The sequence below is a fragment of the Panulirus ornatus genome, chromosome 11 (genome assembly GCF_036320965.1).
Source record: "Panulirus ornatus isolate Po-2019 chromosome 11, ASM3632096v1, whole genome shotgun sequence".
NCBI lineage: Eukaryota > Metazoa > Arthropoda > Malacostraca > Decapoda > Palinuridae > Panulirus > Panulirus ornatus.
In genome coordinates, this window is record NC_092234.1 from 34595321 (window position 1) to 34615897 (window position 20577).

Genomic DNA, 20577 nt, shown 5'->3' on the forward strand with positions numbered 1-20577 from the left:
TGTAGATGGGTGATCAGGGGATGACAATGCCACTGGCCTGAATTATTTATTTGGGTATGATAGCTACAGTTAAAAACTGTAGGGGACTGTATGAAATATTTGAGTCACATGCAAAGATCCAAGATGCATATCTGGCTTTCCTTCACATGGCAGAATTATCAACCAATAGTGGAATATATTATGTAATGGTCTGAATGGGCAATGAACCATTCTAAGAATGTGAAATTCACCTGGTGCTGGCTTTGTAGTACAACTTAAGTTGGCCTGCAGATGATGATCTGTTTCCCAAGAATCTTATTGACTGGAACTTCAAAAGAACTCAATGATGATGGTAAACTCATAAAGAGGTACAAAAACACAAGATGTCATTCATTTATTTCATGAGAATTTGCCACTTCAGTGATAAATCCTCTCAAATCACAGGTTTTACAGTCTCACTTTCTGATCAACAATTCTTTCATTCATGTTTTACCACTACTTTCATAAAAGGCTAGTAAATCCTTAACGCATTTATAATATTTTCTAAAGCAGTGCGGGCATCAGAAGGTTCAATAACCTCCTGCAGGACATTAAGTGCTGCTTGTGCATGTGATTGGCATAGGTCCTTAGCTTCTTTCACACCTGTCCCGGCCATAATCATGCTATGAATCTGAAAATAAGTTAGATACTCTAAAATCACTTTCAGTTTTTACCAAAAACATTTTGCCACACTTTTCCTATTCTTTTCAATATTTTAAAGAAAGTTAATTTTGTCTTACAAACTTACTCCTAGTCCTCCATGACAATCTAAAGACTCTAATGTAGCTAACTCACTATTAAGGTTTTCACTAGACAAAACATAACATGAAAAATTCTTACATGACCCTATAGTCATTCAAAATTACTGTAATTTTAGTTAAAAGATTACAGAAATCAAAGAAAGAGACTAACTATGAATGCAACTAATTATTTTTTCATTACAACAGAGGAAAGCAAAGACTTTAACAATGTTGAAATCACTGTTTCAGGCAATGCTTAAGCCACTCTGTCCTTACTAATATACCTTGAGGACTTACTGCCACTGATAAATAATTCTGGGCTGCACCAAATCATCATAGGTTTGTAAAATGTATTATCTTTTAGGCAGCAGTGGCAATCGAGGTAGAAAAATTTTAAGACAACACTAATAAAATGTTCATCAAAATCTGATGAAACCAGTCCTTACTAGCCAGAGTGGCTACTGTTCCTTCCAGAATTGAAAGGGATCATATATCATGTCAGAACATGGCAGAGGGTTCATAATGCAATGGCCTCCCAATTAATCTTCACTCGTTCCCATCCTTGTATTTTTCATGTAGCTAAAGATAAGTGAATTCATCATGGATTTCTTTTTAGGAGGGCCTCATAATAACTTGAGGTTGACATATTCTGGGATTTCCTTTGGTTTGACAAGTTTGCAAACATTTTCACAACAAAGAAATCTGGGACATTCTCCATTTATGCCGTCAAGGCCATAAATATTCAACATAAGAGGCAACGAATGAAGGCTGAAATTGCTATAAGATACAATATCAGTTTGGATAAAAATCTTGAAATTTTACATAATATAATGGATGATCTCAATGTGGTGATAGATAATAATGATTGTGAAAAAACAGATTCAATTATAAGTGGTGCACACGAGGAGAAAGTGGTGAACTGATGTGGGCAATGTAGTGGCTGCAATGAAATGCCTACCAAGGCTAAGACACCCGAGCTTGAACCTGAAAATAAGTTACTTCATAAAAATTGAGTGGTATCCAAACAATAAGAAGCCTAATCATGGGGTCATGCTGCATTTACCAAAAATATCTCTGTATCATTTTTGCAGCTTTTCATAATACAAGAGCTGCTTCAGAACTTCACTGATGAAACAGACAGGCTGCTCATAAGTGTTTTTGTACATGTGATACAGTAAAGTTGAAGATCCACGGTATAATTTGCCATCAGTAAACATGGCACATTTTCTGCAATTAGCATGATGGGTGTGCTTGCTGCAGCAAGACATACATGTAATGAGAAGATGGAAAGCCCTATGATGTACTTATATTGAATTAAACAAGCCTTAAAAGCAGTACAGACAAATAGCAAGATAATTCAATATATGTCACTATTTGGTGCAAACCGTATTTATTTATTTATTTATAATTACCCCAGTATCAATTTCTGTTAAAAAAGTCCTGGTGTTACCTAGGATCTTTCTAAAGGATCCTGCAGCCTAAGGTTGTGCATGGAAATGAACTCTTTTGGAGTGAGAACTTCTTTGATGAGACTGTGCTTCCCAAGATAAAGCCTTGCCAAAAGTGACTTTTCAATATGGACTGTTATGGACTACTTGCAAGATAAATTCAAACCCTCTATTTTAGGATAAAGTCCAACTGGCATGAGCCAAAAAAAAATTACATTGGAACACTGTACATTTTAGCAGAGGCAGTAGCTGCATATACATATGTGGAATTTGAAAGCACATCAAAGAACTGGTTCATAAACAAAAGACAGTGGTGAAATGATCAATCTTCTGGAAAACTACATTCTTATATGAACAACAATTATAATTCTGTAAAGCTGGCAGATTTGTTACAGTACGCCACTGTTTAAAGTTATGTTCCTGGAAAATCTTTGTCTAGGTGATCCATCATTAAACAAGGAAATGAAACCCATAAATATAATGATTATGATCCTGAGGAAAAATTTTCCACATTTCTCATAGTTATGGAAGGAATAGATTATTCTGTAAAACAAAAATACATTATAAAGGGAAAAAAAAAAATGCCACATTCATTCACACTCAGTCTCCCCACATACATTCACACTCAGTCTCCAGTTGTCATATGTAATGCACCAAAACCACAGCTCCTTATCCACATCCAGGCACCACAGACCTTTCCAGATGTTTCACATGCCCTGGTTCAGTCCATTGACCATGTATATGCATAAATATGTATGTGTATGAGCGTGTATGTGTATACAAGTGGATTTGTCTTTCTAGGTCTGTTTCCTAGCACTACCTCACTCACACCAGAAATGTCAACCAAGCACAATAATTAAATAAATAAATATTTATTTATTTTGCTTTGTCACTGTCTCCCGCGTTAGTGAGGTAGCCCAAGGAAACAGACGAAAGAATGGCCCAACCCACCCACATAAACATGTATATACATACACGTCCACACACGCAAATATACATACCTATACATCTCAATGTATACATATTTATACACACACAGACAAATACATATATACACATGTACATAATTCATACTGTCTGCCTTTATTCATTCCCATCACCACCTCGCCACACATGGAATAACAGCACCCTCCCCACTCGTGTGAGAGGTAGCGCTAGGAAAGACAACAAAGGCCACATTCGTTCACACTCAGTCTCTAGCTGTCATGTAATAATGCACTGAAACCACAGCTCCCTTTCCAGATCCAAGTCCCACAGAACTTTCCATGGTTTACCCCAAACACTTCACATGCCCTGGTTCAATCCATTGACAGCACGTCGACCCCAGAATACCACATTGTTCCAATTCACTCTATTCCTTGCACGCCTTTCACCCTCCTGCATGTTCAGGCCCTGATCATTCAAAATCTTTTTCACTCCATCTTTCTACCTCCAATTTGGTCTCCCACTTCTCCTCGTTCCCTCCACCTCTGACACATATATCCTCTTTGTCAATCTTTCCTCACTTATTCTCTCCATGTGACCAAACCATTTCAAAACACCCTCTTCTGCTCTCTCAACCACACTCTTTTTATTTCCACACATCTCTCTTACCCTTACGTTACTTACTCGATCAAACCACCTCACACCACACATTGTCCTCAAACATCTCATTTCCAGCACATCCACCCTCCTGCGCACAACTCTATCCATAGCCCACGCCTCGCAACCATACAACATTATTGGAACCACTATTCCTTCAAACATACCCATTTTTGCTTTCCGAGATAATGTTCTCGCCTTCCACACATTCTTCAAGGCTCCCAGAATTTTCACCCCCTCCCCCACCCTATGATTCACTTCCGCTTCCATTGTTCCATTCACTGCCAAATCCACTCCCAGATATCTAAAACACTTTACTTCCTCCAGTTTTTCTCCATTCAAACTTACCTCCCAATTGACTTGACCCTCAACCCTACTGTACCTAATAACCTTGCTCTTATTCACATTTACTCTCAGCTTTCTTCTTTCACACACTTTACCAAACTCAGTCACCAGCTTCTGCAGTTTCTCACATGAATCACCCACCAGCACTGTATCATCAGCGAACAGCAACTGACTCACTTCCCAAGCTCTCTCATCCACAACAAACTGCATACTTGCCCCTCTTTCCAAAACTCTTGCATTCACCTCCCTAACAATCCCATCCATAAACAAATTAAACAACCATGGAGACATCACACACCCCTGCCACAAAGCTACAGTCACTGAGAACCATTCTCTTTCCTCTCTTCCTACATGTACACATGCCTTACATCCTCGATAAAAACTTTTCACTGCTTCTAACAACTTGCCTCCCACACCATATATTCTTAATACCTTCCACAGAGCATCTCTATCAACTCTATCATATGCCTTCTCCAGATCCATAAATGCTACACACAAATCCATTTGCTTTTCTAAGTATTTCTCGCATACATTCTTCAAAGCAAACACCTGATCCACACATCCTCTACCACTTCTGAAACCACACTGCTCTTCACCAATCTGATGCTCTGTACATGCCTTCACCCTCTCAATCAATACCCTCCCATATAATTTACCAGGGATACTCAACAAACTTATACCTCTGTAATTTGAGCACTCACTTTTATCACCTTTGCCTTTGTACAATGGCACTATGCAAGCATTTCGCCAATCCTCAGGCACCTCACCATGAGTCATACATACATTAAATAACCTTACCAACCAGTCAACAATACAGTCACCCCCTTTTTTAGTAAATTCCACTGCAATACCATCCAAACCCACTGCCTTGCTGGCTTTCATCTTCAGCAAAGCTTTCACTACCTCTTCTCTGTTTACCAAATCATTCTCCCTAACCCTCTCGCTTTGCACACCACCTCAACCAAAACACCCTATATCTGCCACTCTATCATCAAACACATTCATTAAACAAACCTTCAAAATACTCACTCCATCTCCTTCTCACATCACCACTACTTGTTATCACCTCCCCATTAAACCCCTTCACTAAAGTTCCCATTTGTTCCCTTGTCTTATGCATTTTATTTACCTCCTCCCAAAACATCTTTTTATTCTCCCTAAAATTTTAATGATACTCTCTCACCCCTACTCTCATTTGCCCTCTTTTTCACCTCTTGCACCTTTCTCTTGACCTCCTGCCTCTTTCTTTTACACATCTCCCACTCATTTGCATTATTTCCCTGCAAAACTCGTCCAAATGCCTCTCTCTTCTCTTTCACTAATAATCTTACTTCTTCATCCCACCACTCACTACCCTTTCTAATCTGCCCACCTCCCACGCTTCTCACGCCACAAGCATCTTTTGCGCAAGCCATCACTGCTTCCCTAAATACATCCCATTCCTCCCACACTCCCTTACATCCTTTGTTCTCACCTTTTTCCATTCTGCACTCAGTGTCTCTTGGTACTTCCTCACACAAGTCTCCTTCCCAAGCTCACTTACTCTCATCACTCTCTTCACCCCAACATTCTCTCTTCTTTTTGAAAACCTCTACAAATCTTCACCTTCGCTTCCACAAGATAATGATCAGACATCCCTCCAGCTGCACCTCTCAGCACATTAACATCCAAGTCTCTCTTTTGCGCACCTATCACTTAACATGTAATCCAATAACGCTCTCTGGCCATCTCGCCTACTTACATACCTACACTTATGTATATCTCTTTTTAAACCAGGTATTCCCAATCACCAGTCCTTTTTCAGCAAATACATCTATGAATTCATAAAGGAAAAAAATCATTACTTCCCCACATGGTGTTGGTATCTCACCACTAATCCTGTCAACTATGGTTTAATGGTCATAAACATATTAAGTCCCTATCTCTTACGAGTTAATGGTCATAATAAAGACATCAAGTGCAGAAACTTTTTTACCTTTTTAAAATCACAGTTTTCCATAGAGTCCCCAGCAGTAGCAACAAGATCCAGTAATAAGAGGTCACGCTGCAGGTGAAGAATAACTGGAGCAGAAGTCAGGTCAATAGCTGTGCCAGGAGGATGACGGTACAGGTCAGTGAAGGGCTGAAGGTCACTGTAAGCCTGTAATATGAATATACATGATACATCTACAGTATTGTATTCAACTTTTTGCAGGATGTAATCAAAACAAAATCTTCATTAAATACTTTAGTATTTTTTTTTTTTTTTTTTTTTTTTTTTTTTTATACTTTGTCGCTGTCTCCCGCTGAAATACAGACAACTAATTAACAATACTAATTACAGAATAAAGCCCGGCCCACCAACACTTAATATGCTCTCCCATACAATTTTAGCTCACAGTTTCCCTAGCATTCATTAACATCGGGACATCCTACACCATGGGAAGGTTCTGCAGCATGTATGCAATGTTTTTCTTCTTTCTTTTAGTTTTTTAATTCCTATTTCACAAGATAAAAGTTCCAACATGTATACTCAAGTGGAGCAAATAGATAAATAGGTTTGCATAAAAGAAACTAACAGAAAGGATTACCACAAGAGTAAAACGACTGAAACACTTGATAGCAGGCATACAGGATTGAAAGCCATACAAGAGGATAATGTTCATGCAAAAAGAGATAGTAGTAGTACTGTACTGTATTTGCAATACCAGGATATAATAACTTGAAAGTATTATTTCCCTGAATCAATGAAATGATTAAGTACAAGTAATGCCTGCAGTTTGAACAAAAATGTATAAAACAGGAGCAGCAAAAGTTTAATAACAGTAAAAATGCTTACCTGCCATGCAAGGGCAATCTGTTTTCCAAATTCAAAGCCCTTACGCTGCATTTCTTCACCATGACCAGCTAGCACTAGTGTCGCCTGGCAGGATTTAGCCATCAAGCTACCTGATTGAACAAAATCGTAAAATATTCAAATGAACCTGTCCTCTCATACTGCATTACTCCACAATCATGAAATATTATCAAACCTTCTCTGCAAGGTATACAACTTAGCACAATGCAAATATTAAACAGGAATCAGAAATGAAGTTCTATATCTGACACATAGTATCATCATTATGTATATTGTGTACAGTATCTACATAAAAGATATTTACATTAGCAATGTTTACATCAAAGACATTTGGACAACTTACTGAAGTATGTAACTTACTACATGACCAATTATGAATTCTCTCTAAAAGGCATATTTTTGTTTTATAAGGACTTCTGTCGAAGGATGCAGATCTCAACTGTTTGAGGGCATCCTCTGAGGAGTGGATTAATATACCAAACTAATGCAGGCTTTTAATAAATTTCCCTGGAGACTAGCAAAGACTTGCTCACTAATATCATGTGTGATTATATCCGAGTTTAAGCAGTGTGTGTGACTGCATCATCTGTATCTCCAGTGACTTCATCCTAAACAAAAAGGACTTTAGATTTCAACTCTCATAACATTATCTATTTGTTATTTCCTGTGATTTCTTGGTAATACTAGGAACAGAAAAAGAAATGGCCTTATTCACTTACATCCATGTTCTGTCATGTGTTATGCACTAAAACCACAGCCCCTTATCCACCATAGACCTTTCTGTGATGTCGCCTAGCCATTTCATATGCCCTGGTTCAGTTCACTGACACTGCGTCACCCTCTGCATACCACATCACTCTTACTTCATTCTATCCTCTACATGCCATACATCCTCAGACCCTAAGCACTGAAAATTTTATCCATCCCATCGTTCCATCTTCAGTTTGGTCTCCCCCTTCTTGATCCCTCCACTTCTCACATATAAATCCTCTTTGTCAGACTTTCCTCACTCTTTCTGTCCAAACTATTTCAACACATCCCTTTCAGTTTTCTCAACCAAACTCTTATCTTTACCATATCTCTCTCTCTTACCTTATCATCCCTTACTAAATCAACCCTCCTCACACCAAATACAGTCCTCAAGAATTAATTTCCAACACATTCATCCTCTTCCATACAGGCCATGCCTCGCATCCATACAACACTAAAGACTACTATACCTTCAAACATGACCATCTTCACCCTTCTAGATAGTGGCCTCTTTTTCCACACATCCCTTAATGCTCCAAGGGCCTTCACCCCCTCCCCTAACCTATGATTCACTTCAGCTCCCATGAATCTATTTGCTGTCATGTCCATTTCCAGGTATCTAAAATACTTCATTTCCTCCAACTTTTCTCTATTTAAACTATCTCCTCAACTAAACTGTCTCTCTTCACTGCTAAACCTAATAACATTGCTTTTATTCACATTTACACTCAACTTTCTCCTTTCACAAATTCTCCCAAACCAGCTTATGCAGTTTCTAACTTGAATCTGGCACATGCAATGTGTCATCAGCACAACAACTGACTCAAGTAGGATCCTAGGCCCCCATAACTGCAATAAACTTCATAATTACCCTCTTTCTAAGATTTGCATTTACCTCCCTTACCACCCCAACCATAAACTCACACACCTCACCTTCATCTGGACCACTCACCCTCCCATTTTTGTATTTCAATTTCTAAAAGAGTTAACAGAAGGAGTCAAGTGGGGAGTGCTCACCCTCCCTGAAGGCTCAGATTGGGGTGTTTGAATGTGAGTGGATGTAACCAAGATGGGAAGAAAGGAGAGATGGGTAGTATGTTTGAGGAAAGAAACTTGGATGTTCTGGCTCTGAGTGAAACGAAGCTCAAGAGTAAAGGGGAAGAATAGTTTGGCAATGTCTCAGGAGTAAAGTCAAGAAGGGTTGGTGAAAGGACGAGAGCTAACAAAGGAGTAGCACTTACCATTGAAGTAGGAGCTGTGGGAGCATGCGATACAAAGGAAGTAAATTCTAGATTGATGTGGGTAAAACTGGAAGTGGAGGGAAAGACATAGGTGATTACTGGTGCTTATGCACCTGGCCATGAGGAGAAATATATAGAGAGGCAAGTGTTTTGGGAGCAGCTGAGTGAGTGTGGTGGCAGTTTTGGTGCCGGAGACCGGGTTAATACTCAGTGATAGGCGATAGGTGATTTAAATGCAAAGGTGAGTAATGTGGCAGTGGAGGGTATAAGTGGTGTACATGGGATATTCAGTGTTGTGAATGGAAATGGTGAAGAGCTTGTGGATGTGTGTGCTGAAAAGAAGGGATGATTGAGAATACCTGGTTTAAAAAGAGATTTATTTTTTATTATCTGTCATACTTTGTCGCTGTATCCCGTGTTAGCGAGGTAGTGCAAGGAAACAGACGAAAGAATGGCCTAACCCACCCACATATACATGTATATACATACATATCCACACACGCACATATAAATACCTATACATCTCAACGTAAACGCACACACATACACACACACACATATGTATATGTAGGTTTGCGGCAGGGGTGTGTGATGTCTCCATGGTTGTTTAATTTGTTTATGGATGGGGTTGTTAGGGAGGTAAATGCAAGAGTTTTGGAAAGAGGGGCAAGTATAAAGTCTGTTGGGGATGAGAGAGCTTGGGAAGTGAGTCAGTTGTTGTTCGCTGATGATACAGCGCTGGTGGCTGATTCATGTGAGAAACTGCAGAAGCTGGTTTGGTAATGAGTGAGGAAAGATTGACCAAGAGGATATATGTGTCGGAGGTGGAGGGAACGAGGAGAAGAGGGAGACCAAATTGGAGGTGGAAAGATGGAGTGAAAAAGATTTTGTGTGATCGGGGCCTGAACATGCAGGAGGGTGAAAGGAGGGCAAGGAATAGAGTGAATTGGAGCGATGTGGTATACCGGGGTTGACGTGCTGTCAGTGGATTGAATCAAGGCATGTGAAGCGTCTGGGGTAAACCATGGAAAGCTGTGTAGGTATGTATATTTGCGTGTGTGGACGTATGTATATACATGTGTATGGGGGGGGTTGGGCCATTTCTTTCGTCTGTTTCCTTGCGCTACCTCGCAAACGCGGGAGACAGCGACAAAGTATTAAAAAAAAAAAAAAAATATATATATATATATATTTTTCTTTTCTTTTTCTTTTAAACTATTTGCCATTTCCCGCGTTGGCGAGGTAGCGTTAAGAACAGAGGACTGGGCCTTTTTTGGAATATCCTCACCTGGCCCCCTCTGTTCCTTCTTTTGGAAAAAAAAAAAAAAAAAAAAAAAAAAACGAGAGGGGAGGATTTCCAGCCCCCCGCTCCCTCCCCTTTTAGTCGCCTTCTACGACACGCAGAGAATACGTGGGAAGTATTCTTAATCCCCTATCCCCAGGGATAATATATATATATATAATATATATATTTTTTTTTTTTTTTTTTTTTTATACTTTGTCGCTGTCTCCCGCGTTTGCGAGGTAGCGCAAGGAAACAGACGAAAGAAATGGCCCAACCCCCCCCCATACACATGTACATACACACGTCCACACACGCAAATATACATACCTACACAGCCTTCCATGGTTTACCCCAGACGCTTCACATGCCTTGATTCAATCCACTGACAGCACGTCAACCCACACATCTCTCTTACCCTTACGTTACTTACTCGATCAAACCACCTCACACCACACATTGTCCTCAAACATCTCATTTCCAGCACATCCATCCTCCTGCGCACAACTCTATCCATAGCCCACGCCTCGCAACCATACAACATTGTTGGAACTACTATTCCTTCAAACATACCCATTTTTGCTTTCCGGGATAATGTTCTCGACTTCCACACATTTTTCAAGGCTCCCAAAATTTTCGCCCCCCTCCCCCACCCTATGATCCACTTATATATATATATATATATATATATATATATATATATATATATATATATATATATATATATATATATATATATATATATTCCCTGGGGATAGGGGAGAAAGAATACTTCCCACGTATTCCCTGCGTGTCGTAGAAGGCGACTAAAAGGGAAGGGAGCGGAGGGCTGGAAATCCTCCCCTCTCATTTTTTTTCCCCCAAAAAAAGGAACAGAGAAGGGGGCCAGGTGAGGATATTATCTCAAAGGCCCAGTCCTCTGTTCTTAGCGCTACCTCACTAATGCGGGAAATGGCAAATAGTATGAAAGAAAGATATATATATATATATATATATATATATATATATATATATATATATATATATATATATATATATATATATATATATATATATATATTTTTTGCTTTGTCGCTGTCTCCCGCGTTTGCGAGGTAGCGCAAGGAAACAGACGAAAGAAATGGCCCAACTCACCCCCATACACATGCCTTGATTCAACCCACTGACAGTACGTCAACCCCGGTATACCACATCGCTCCAATTCACTCTATTCTTTGCCCTCCTTTCACCCTCCTGCATGTTCAGGCCCCGATCACACAAAATCTTTTTCACTCCGTCTTTCCACCTCCAATTTGGTCTCCCTCTTCTCCTCGTTCCCTCCACCTCCGACACATATATCCTCTTGGTCAATCTTTCCTCACTCATTCTCTCCATATGACCAAACCATTTCAAAACACCCTCTTCTGCTCTCTCAACCACACTCTTTTTATTTCCACACATCTCTCTTACCCTTACGTTACTTACTTGGTCAAACCACCTCACACCACACATTGTCCTCAAACATCTCATTTCCAGCACATCCATCCTCCTGCGCACAACTCTATCCATAGCCCACGCCTCGCAACCATACAACACTGTTGGAACCACTATTCCTTCAAACATACCCATTTTTGCTTTCCAAGATAATGTTCTCGACTTCCACACATTCTTCAAGGCTCCCAGAATTTTCGCCCCCTCCCCCACCTATGATCCACTTCCGCTTCCATGGTTCCATCCGCTGCCAGATCCACTCCCAGATATCTAAAACACTTCACTTCCTCCAGTTTTTCTCCATTCAAACTCACCTCCCAATTGACTTGACCCTCAACCCTACTGTACCTAATAACCTTGCTCTTATTCACATTTACTCTTAACTTTCTTCTTCCACACACTTTACCAAACTCAGTCACCAGCTTCTGCAGTTTCTCACGTGAATCAGCCACCAGCGCTGTATCATCAGCGAACAACAACTGACTCACTTCCCAAGCTCTCTCATCCCCAACAGACTTCATCCTTGCCCCTCTTTCCAAAACTCTTGCATTCACCTCCCTAACAACCCCATCCATAAACAAATTAAACAACCATGGAGACATCACACACCCCTGCCACAAACCTACATTCACTGAGAACCAATCACTTTCCTCTCTTCCTACACGTACACATGCCTTACATCCTCAATAAAAACTTTTCACTGCTTCTAACAACTTGCCTCCCACACCATATATTCTTAATACCTTCCACAGAGCATCTCTATCAACTCTATCATATGCCTTCTCCAGATCCATAAATGCTACATACAAATCCATTTGCTTTTCTAAGTATTTCTCACATACATTCTTCAAAGCAAACACCTGATCCACACATCCTCTACCACTTCTGAAACCACACTGCTCTTCCCCAATCTGATGCTCTGTACATGCCTTCACCCTCTCAATCAATACCCTCCCATACAATTTGCCAGGAATACTCAACAAACTTATACCTCTGTAATTTGAGCACTCACTCTTATCCCCTTTGCCTTTGTACAATGGCACTATGCACGCATTCCGCCAATCCTCAGGCACCTCACCATGAGTCATACATACATTAAATAACCTTACCAACCAGTCAACAATACAGTCACCCCCTTTTTTAATAAATTCCACTGCAATACCATCCATACATACATACATACATACATACATACACAGACATATACCCACAGGTACATAATTCATACTTGCTGCCTTTATTCATTCCCGTTGCCACACTACCACACATGAAATGACTACCCCCTTCCCCCACACGAGCGTGAGGTAGCACCAGGAAAAAGACAATAGAGGCCACATTCATTCACACTCAGTCTATAGTTGTCATGTATAATGTACCGATACCACAGCTCCCTTTCCACATCTAGGCCCCACAAAACTTTCCATGGTTTACCCCAGACACTTCATATGCCCTGGTTCAATCCACTGACAGCATGTCGACCCCGGTATACCACATCGTTCCAATTCACTATTCCTTGCAGGCCTCTCACCCTCCTGTATGTTCAGGCCCCGATCACTCAAAATCTTTTTCACTCCATCCTTCCACCTCCAATTTCATCTCCCACTTCTCGTTCCCTCCACCTCTGATACATATATCCTCTTTGTCAATCTTTCTTCACTCATTCTCTCAATGTGACCAAACCACTTCAAGACACCCTCTTCTGCTCTCTCAACCACACTATTTTTATTACCACACATCTCTCTTACCCTTTCATTACATACTCGATCAAACCACCTCACACCACATACTCCTCAGACATCTCATTTCCAACACACCCATCCTCCTTTGCACAACCCTATCTATAGCCTACGCCTCGCATCCATATAACATTGTTGGAACCACTATTCCTTCAAACATACCCATTTTTGCTTTCCGAGATATACACAAGTATGTGTATGTGAGTAGGAGAAATGGTCAAACGGCATTATTAGATAACGTGTCAATTGATAGGCATGTAAAAGAGAGACTTTTGAAAGTTAATGGGTTGAGAAGGGCAGCTGGTGGGATGTCTGATCAATATCTGGTGAAGGCAGAGGTGAAGATTTGTAGAGGTTTTCAAAAAAGAAGATACAATGTCGGGGAGAAGAGAGTAGTGAGAGTAAGTGAGCTTGGAATGGTCACTTGTGTGAGAAAGTACCAGGAGAGATTGAGTGTAGAGTGGAAAGTGGAGGAGGCAAATGACATGAGGGGGGTGGGTGAGGAATGGGATGTATTTAGGGAAGCAGTGATAGCATGTGCAAGAGATGCATGTGGCATGAGAAAGGTGGGAGGTGGGCAGATTAGAAAGGGTAGTGAGTGGTGGGACAAAGATGTAAAGATGTTAGTGAAAGTGAAAAGAGAGGCGTTTGGACAATACTTGCAAGGAAGAAGTGCAAATGACTGGGAGATATATAAGAGAATGCTGCAGGAGGTCAAGAATGTGCAAGGGTTGAAAAAAAAAATGGCCAATGAGTGTTGGGATACGAGAATATCATTAAACTTTACGGATAATAAAAAGATGTTTTGGAAGGAGGTAAACAAGGTGCGTAAGACAAGAGAGCAAATGGAAACACCAGTGAAGGGAGTAAGGTGGGAAGTTATAACAAGTAGTGATGAAATGAAAAGGAGATGGAGTGAGTATTTTGAAGGTTTGTTGAATAAGTTTGATGATAGAATGGCATGTGCAGGGTGTTTTGGCTTGGGTAGTGTGAAAAAAGAGAGAGTTAAGGAGAGTGGTTTGGTGAAATGAGAAGATATGGTGAAAGCATTGCAGAAAATGAAATCCGGTAAGGCAGCGGGATTGGATGATACTGCAATAAATTTTTTAAGAAAGGGGGTGACTGTGTTGTTGATTGGTTGGTAAGGATATTCAGAGTAGGTATGGATCATGGTGAAGTGCCTGAGGATTGGCAGAAAGTATGTATAGTGCCACTGTACAAAGGCAAAGGGGATAAGGGTGAGTGTTCAAACTACAAAGGAATATGTTTGTTGAGTATTCCTGGAAAATTATATTGGAGGATATCGACTGAGGGGGTGAAGGCATGTATAGAGCATCAAATTGGGGAGGAGCAGTGCGGTTTTATAAGTGGTAGAGGATGTGTGAATCAGCAGGGTTGAGGAACAAGTTAGTTGGGTTGTAAGTTTGAATGGAGAAAAATTGAAGGAAGTGAAGTGTTTTAGATATCTGGGAGTGGACTTAGCAGCGAATGGAACCATGGAAGCAGTAGAGTCATAGGGTGGTGGAGGGGGCAAAGGTTCTGGGAGCAGTGAAGAATGTGTGGAAAGAGAGAACGTTGTCTCGGAGCACAAAAATGGGTATGTTTGAAGGAATAGTAGTTCCAAAAATATTATACGGTTGCAAGGCATGGGCTATAGATAGGGTTGTACGGAGGAGGGTGGATGTGTTGGAAATGAAATGTCTGAGGATAATATGTGGTGTGAGGTGGTCTGATTGAGTAACTAATGAAGGGGTAAGAGAGATGTATGGTAATAAAAAGTGTGGTTTAGTGAGCAGAAGATGGTGTGTTGAAATGGTTTGGACATATGGAACAAATGACTGAGGAAAGGTTGACAAAGAGGATATGTGTATCAGAGGTGGAGGGAGCAATGAGAAGCAGGAGACCTAACTGGAGGTGGAAGAATAGAGAGAAAAAGATTTTGAGCAATTGGGGCCTGAACATGTAGGAGGATGAGAGGTGTTCAAGGAGTAAGAATGAATTGGAATGGTGTGGTATATTGGACTGAACCAGGGTATATGAGACATCTGGGGTAAACCATGAAAAGGTCTGTGGGGACCTGGATGTGAATAGGAATCTGTGGTTTCTGTGCATTATACATGACAGCTAAATGAATGTGGACTTTTCTTTTTTTTTTTTTGTCTGTTTTCCTGGCACTACTTTGCAACGTGGGGGGGTGGCAATGCTGTTTCCTGAGGGGCACAGGTTGGCACCGGGATGGATGAAGGCAAGCAAGTACAAATATGTACATGCATATATATGTATACGTCTGTGTATGTATATATATGTTTTTTTTTTTTTTTTTTTTATACTTTGTCGGTCTCCTGCGTTTGCGAGGTAGCGCAAGGAAACAGACGAAAGAAATGGCCCAACCCCCCCCATACACATGTATATACATACGTCCACACACGCAAATATACATACCTACACAGCATTCCATGGCTTACCCCAGACGCTTCACATGCCTTGATTCAATCCACTGACAGCACGTCAACCCCGGTATACCACATCGCTCCAATTCACTCTATTCCTTGCCCTCCTTTCACCCTCCTGCATGTTCAGGCCCCGATCACACAAAATCTTTTTCACTCCATCTTTCCACCTCCAATTTGGTCTCCCTCTTCTCCTTGTTCCCTCCACCTCCGACACATATATCCTCTTGGTCAATCTTTCCTCACTCATCCTCTCCATGTGCCCAAACCACTTCAAAACACCCTCTTCTGCTCTCTTAACCACGCTCTTTTTATTTCCACACACCTCTCTTACCCTTACGTTACTCACTCGATCAAACCACCTCACACCACACATTGTCCTCAAACATCTCATTTCCAGCACATCCATCCTCCTGCGCACAACTCTATCCATAGCCCACGCCTCGCAACCATACAACATTGTTGGAACCACTATTCCTTCAAACATACCCATTTTTGCTTTCCGAGATAATGTTCTCGACTTCCACACATTCTTCAAGGCCCCCAGAATTTTCGCCCCCTCCCCCACCCTATGATCCACTTCCGCTTCCATGGTTCCATCCGCTGCCAGATCCACTCCCAGATATCTAAAACACTTCACTTCCTCCAGTTTTTCTCCATTCAAACTCACCTCCCAATTGACTTGATCCTCAACCCTACTGTACCTAATAACCTTGCTCTTATTCACATTTACTCTTAACTTTCTTCTTCCACACACTTTACCAAACTCAGTCACCAGCTTCTGCAGTTTCTCACATGAATCAGCCACCAGCGCTGTATCATCAGCGAACAACAACTGACTCACTTCCCAAGCTCTCTCATCCCCAACAGACTTCATACTTGCCCCTCTTTCCAAAACTCTTGCATTTACCTCCCTAACAACCCCATCCATAAACAAATTAAACAACCATGGAGACATCACACACCCCTGCCGCAAACCTACATTCACTGAGAACCAATCACTTTCCTCTCTTCCTACACGTACACATGCCTTACATCCTCGATAAAAACTTTTCACTGCTTCTAACAACTTTCCTCCCACACCATATATTCTTAATACCTTCCACAGAGCATCTCTATCAACTCTATCATATGCCTTCTCCAGATCCATAAATGCTACATACAAATCCATTTGCTTTTCTAAGTATTTCTCACATACATTCTTCAAAGCAAACACCTGATCCACACATCCTCTACCACTTCTGAAACCACACTGCTCCTCCCCAATCTGATGCTCTGTACATGCCTTCACCCTCTCAATCAATACCCTCCCATATAATTTACCAGGAATACTCAACAAACTTATACCTCTGTAATTTGAGCACTCACTCTTATCCCCTTTGCCTTTGTACAATGGCACTATGCACGCATTCTGCCAATCCTCAGGCACCTCACCATGAGTCATACATACATTAAATAACCTTACCAACCAGTCAACAATACAGTCACCCCCTTTTTTAATAAATTCCACTGCAATACCATCCAAACCTGCTGCCTTGCCGGCTTTCATCTTCCGCAAAGCTTTCACTACCTCTTCTCTGTTTACCAAATCATTTTCCCTAACCCTCTCACTTTGCACACCACCTCGACCAAAACACCCTATATCTGCCACTCTATCATCAAACACATTCAACAAACCTTCAAAATACTTACTCCATCTCCTTCTCACATCACATATATGTTATGTATATGTACGTGTATGTATATATGTGTCTATATGAGGGGATAGGCCATTCTTCGTCTATGTTTCCTGGCGCTAACTCGCTAACACAGGAAATGGCGATCAAGTATAATAATAATAATTTTCTTATACAAAATTGCCACTTTCCACATCAGCAAGGTAGCACCAGGAAACAGACAATGAATGGTCCATCCACTCATTTACACATATATATACAGCAACGCCCATGTACACACATATACATATCAACATATACATACACACACATAAGCATCTACATATATACAACTGTACGTATTCATACTTGCTTGCCTTCATCCATTCCCAAAGCTACCCAATCCCACAGCAAACAGCATCGCTACTTCCCACTTCAGCGAGGTAGCACCACAAAAACAGACAAAAAAGGCCACATTTGTTCACACTCAGTCTCTAGCTGTCATGTGCAATACACGAAAACCACAGTTCCCTATCCACATCCAGGCCCCACAGACCTTTCCATGGTTTACCCCAGACACTTCACATGCCCTGTTTCAGTCCACTGACAGCATGGTGACCCTGGTATACCACATCACTCTATTCCTTGCACACCTCTCACCCTCCTGTATGTTCAGGCCCTGATTGCTCAAAATCTATTTCACTCCATCCTTCCACCTCCAATTTGGTCTCCCGCTTCTTGGTTCCTCCACCTTTGACACATATATCCTCTCTCTCAATCTTCCCACACTCATTCTCTCCATATGTCCAAACCATTTCAACAAGCCTTGAAAATACTCACTCCATCTCCTTCTAACTTCGTCATTACCTGTTAATACCTCCCCACTTGCCCCCTTCATTGATGTTCCCATTTGATCTCTTGTCCTAAGCACCTTATTTACCTCCTTCCAAAACATCTTTTTATTCTTCCTATAATTGAATGATACTCTCTCACCCCAACACTCATCTCCCCTCTTTTTCGACCTTTGCATCTTTCTCTTGACCTCCTGCTACTTTCTTTTATACATCTCCCAATCATCTGCACTCCTTCCTTGCATGCATCGTCTAAACGCCTCTCTTTTCTCTTTCATCCTACCACTCACTACCCTTTCTAATCTGCTCACCTTCCACCTTTATCATTCCTCAACCACTCCCCTCACGCCATTTGCTCTAACATTTGGCCATTCCACACTCAATCTCTCCTGGTACTTCCTCACACAAGTCTCCTTTCCAAGCTCACTTACTCTGACCACTATCTTCTCCCCAACATTATCTCTTCTTTTTTGAAAACCTCTACAAATCCTCACCTTCGCCTCCACAAGATAGTGATCAGACATCCCTACCTGCCCCTCTCAGCACATTAACATCCCAGTCTCTTATACACACCTATCAATTAACATGTAATCCTATAATAATAATAATAATAATAATAATAACAACAATAATAATAATAATAATAATAATAAATAATAACAATAATAATAATAATTCATTTATTATTTATATTTTGCTTTGTCGCTGTCTCCCGCGTTTGCAAGGTAGCGCAAGGAAACAGACGAACCCACCCCCATACACATGTATATACACACACGTCCACACACGCAATATACATACCTATACATCTCAATGTACACATATATATACACACACAGACACATACATATATACCCATGCACACAATTCACACTGTTTGCCTTTATTCATTCCCATCGCCACCCCACCACACATGGAATACCATCCCCCTCCCCCCTCATGTGTGCGGGGTAGCACTAGGAAAAGACAACAAAGGCCTCATTCGTTCACACTCAGTCTCTGGCTGTCATGCAATAATGCCCGAAACCACAGCTCCCCCCCCCCCCACATCCAGGCACCACACAGCTTTCCATGGGTCACCCCAGACGCTTCACATGCCCTGATTCAATCCACTGACAGCACGTCAACCCCGGTATACCACATCGATCCAATTCACTCTATTCCTTGCCCGCCTTTCACCCTCCTGCATGTTCAGGCCCCGATCACTCAAAATCTTTTTCACTCCATCTTTCCACCTCCAATTTGGTCTCCCTCTTCTCCTCGTTCCCTCCACCTCCGACACATATATCCTCTTGGTCAATCTTTCCTCCCTCATTCTCTCCATGTGCCCAAACCATTTCAAAACACCCTCTTCTGCTCTCTCAACCACGCTCTTTTTATTTCCACACATCTCTCTTACCCTTACATTACTTACTCAATCAAACCACCTTACACCACCTATTGTCCTCAAACATCTCATTTCCAGCACATCCACCCCCTGCGCACAACTCTATCCATAGCCCACGCCTCGCAACCATACAACACTGTTGGAACCACTATTCCTTCAAACATACCCATTTTTGCTTTCCAAGATAATGTTCTCGACTTCCACACATTCTTCAAGGCTCCCAGAATTTTCGCCCCCTCCCCCACCTATGATCCACTTCCGCTTCCATGGTTCCATCCGCTGCCAGATCCACTCCCAGATATCTAAAACACTTCACTTCCTCCAGTTTTTCTCCATTCAAACTCACCTCCCAATTGACTTGACCCTCAACCCTACTGTACCTAATAACCTTGCTCTTATTCACATTTACTCTTAACTTTCTTCTTCCACACACTTTACCAAACTCAGTCACCAGCTTCTGCAGTTTCTCACGTGAATCAGCCACCAGCGCTGTATCATCAGCGAACAACAACTGACTCACTTCCCAAGCTCTCTCATCCCCAACAGACTTCATCCTTGCCCCTCTTTCCAAAACTCTTGCATTCACCTCCCTAACAACCCCATCCATAAACAAATTAAACAACCATGGAGACATCACACACCCCTGCCACAAACCTACATTCACTGAGAACCAATCACTTTCCTCTCTTCCTACACGTACACATGCCTTACATCCTCAATAAAAACTTTTCACTGCTTCTAACAACTTGCCTCCCACACCATATATTCTTAATACCTTCCACAGAGC

At 41.3% G+C, this 20577-nt stretch overlaps 1 protein-coding gene across 1 annotated transcript in view; it reads right to left on the reverse strand.

The window, feature by feature from the left end:
- Positions 1 to 358: 358 nt before the first annotated feature.
- Positions 359 to 20577, reverse strand: part of Pdss2 (Decaprenyl diphosphate synthase subunit 2) — a 54982-nt gene continuing 34763 nt past the window's right edge. Inside the window, exons 6-8 of the mRNA XM_071666773.1 lie at positions 6951 to 7056; positions 6108 to 6272; positions 359 to 649 (exon numbers count right to left, since the gene is read on the reverse strand). Coding sequence (XP_071522874.1) covers positions 491 to 649; positions 6108 to 6272; positions 6951 to 7056 — 430 coding nt within the window. The 3' untranslated portion in view covers positions 359 to 490. The remainder of the gene's footprint in view (positions 650 to 6107; positions 6273 to 6950; positions 7057 to 20577) is intronic.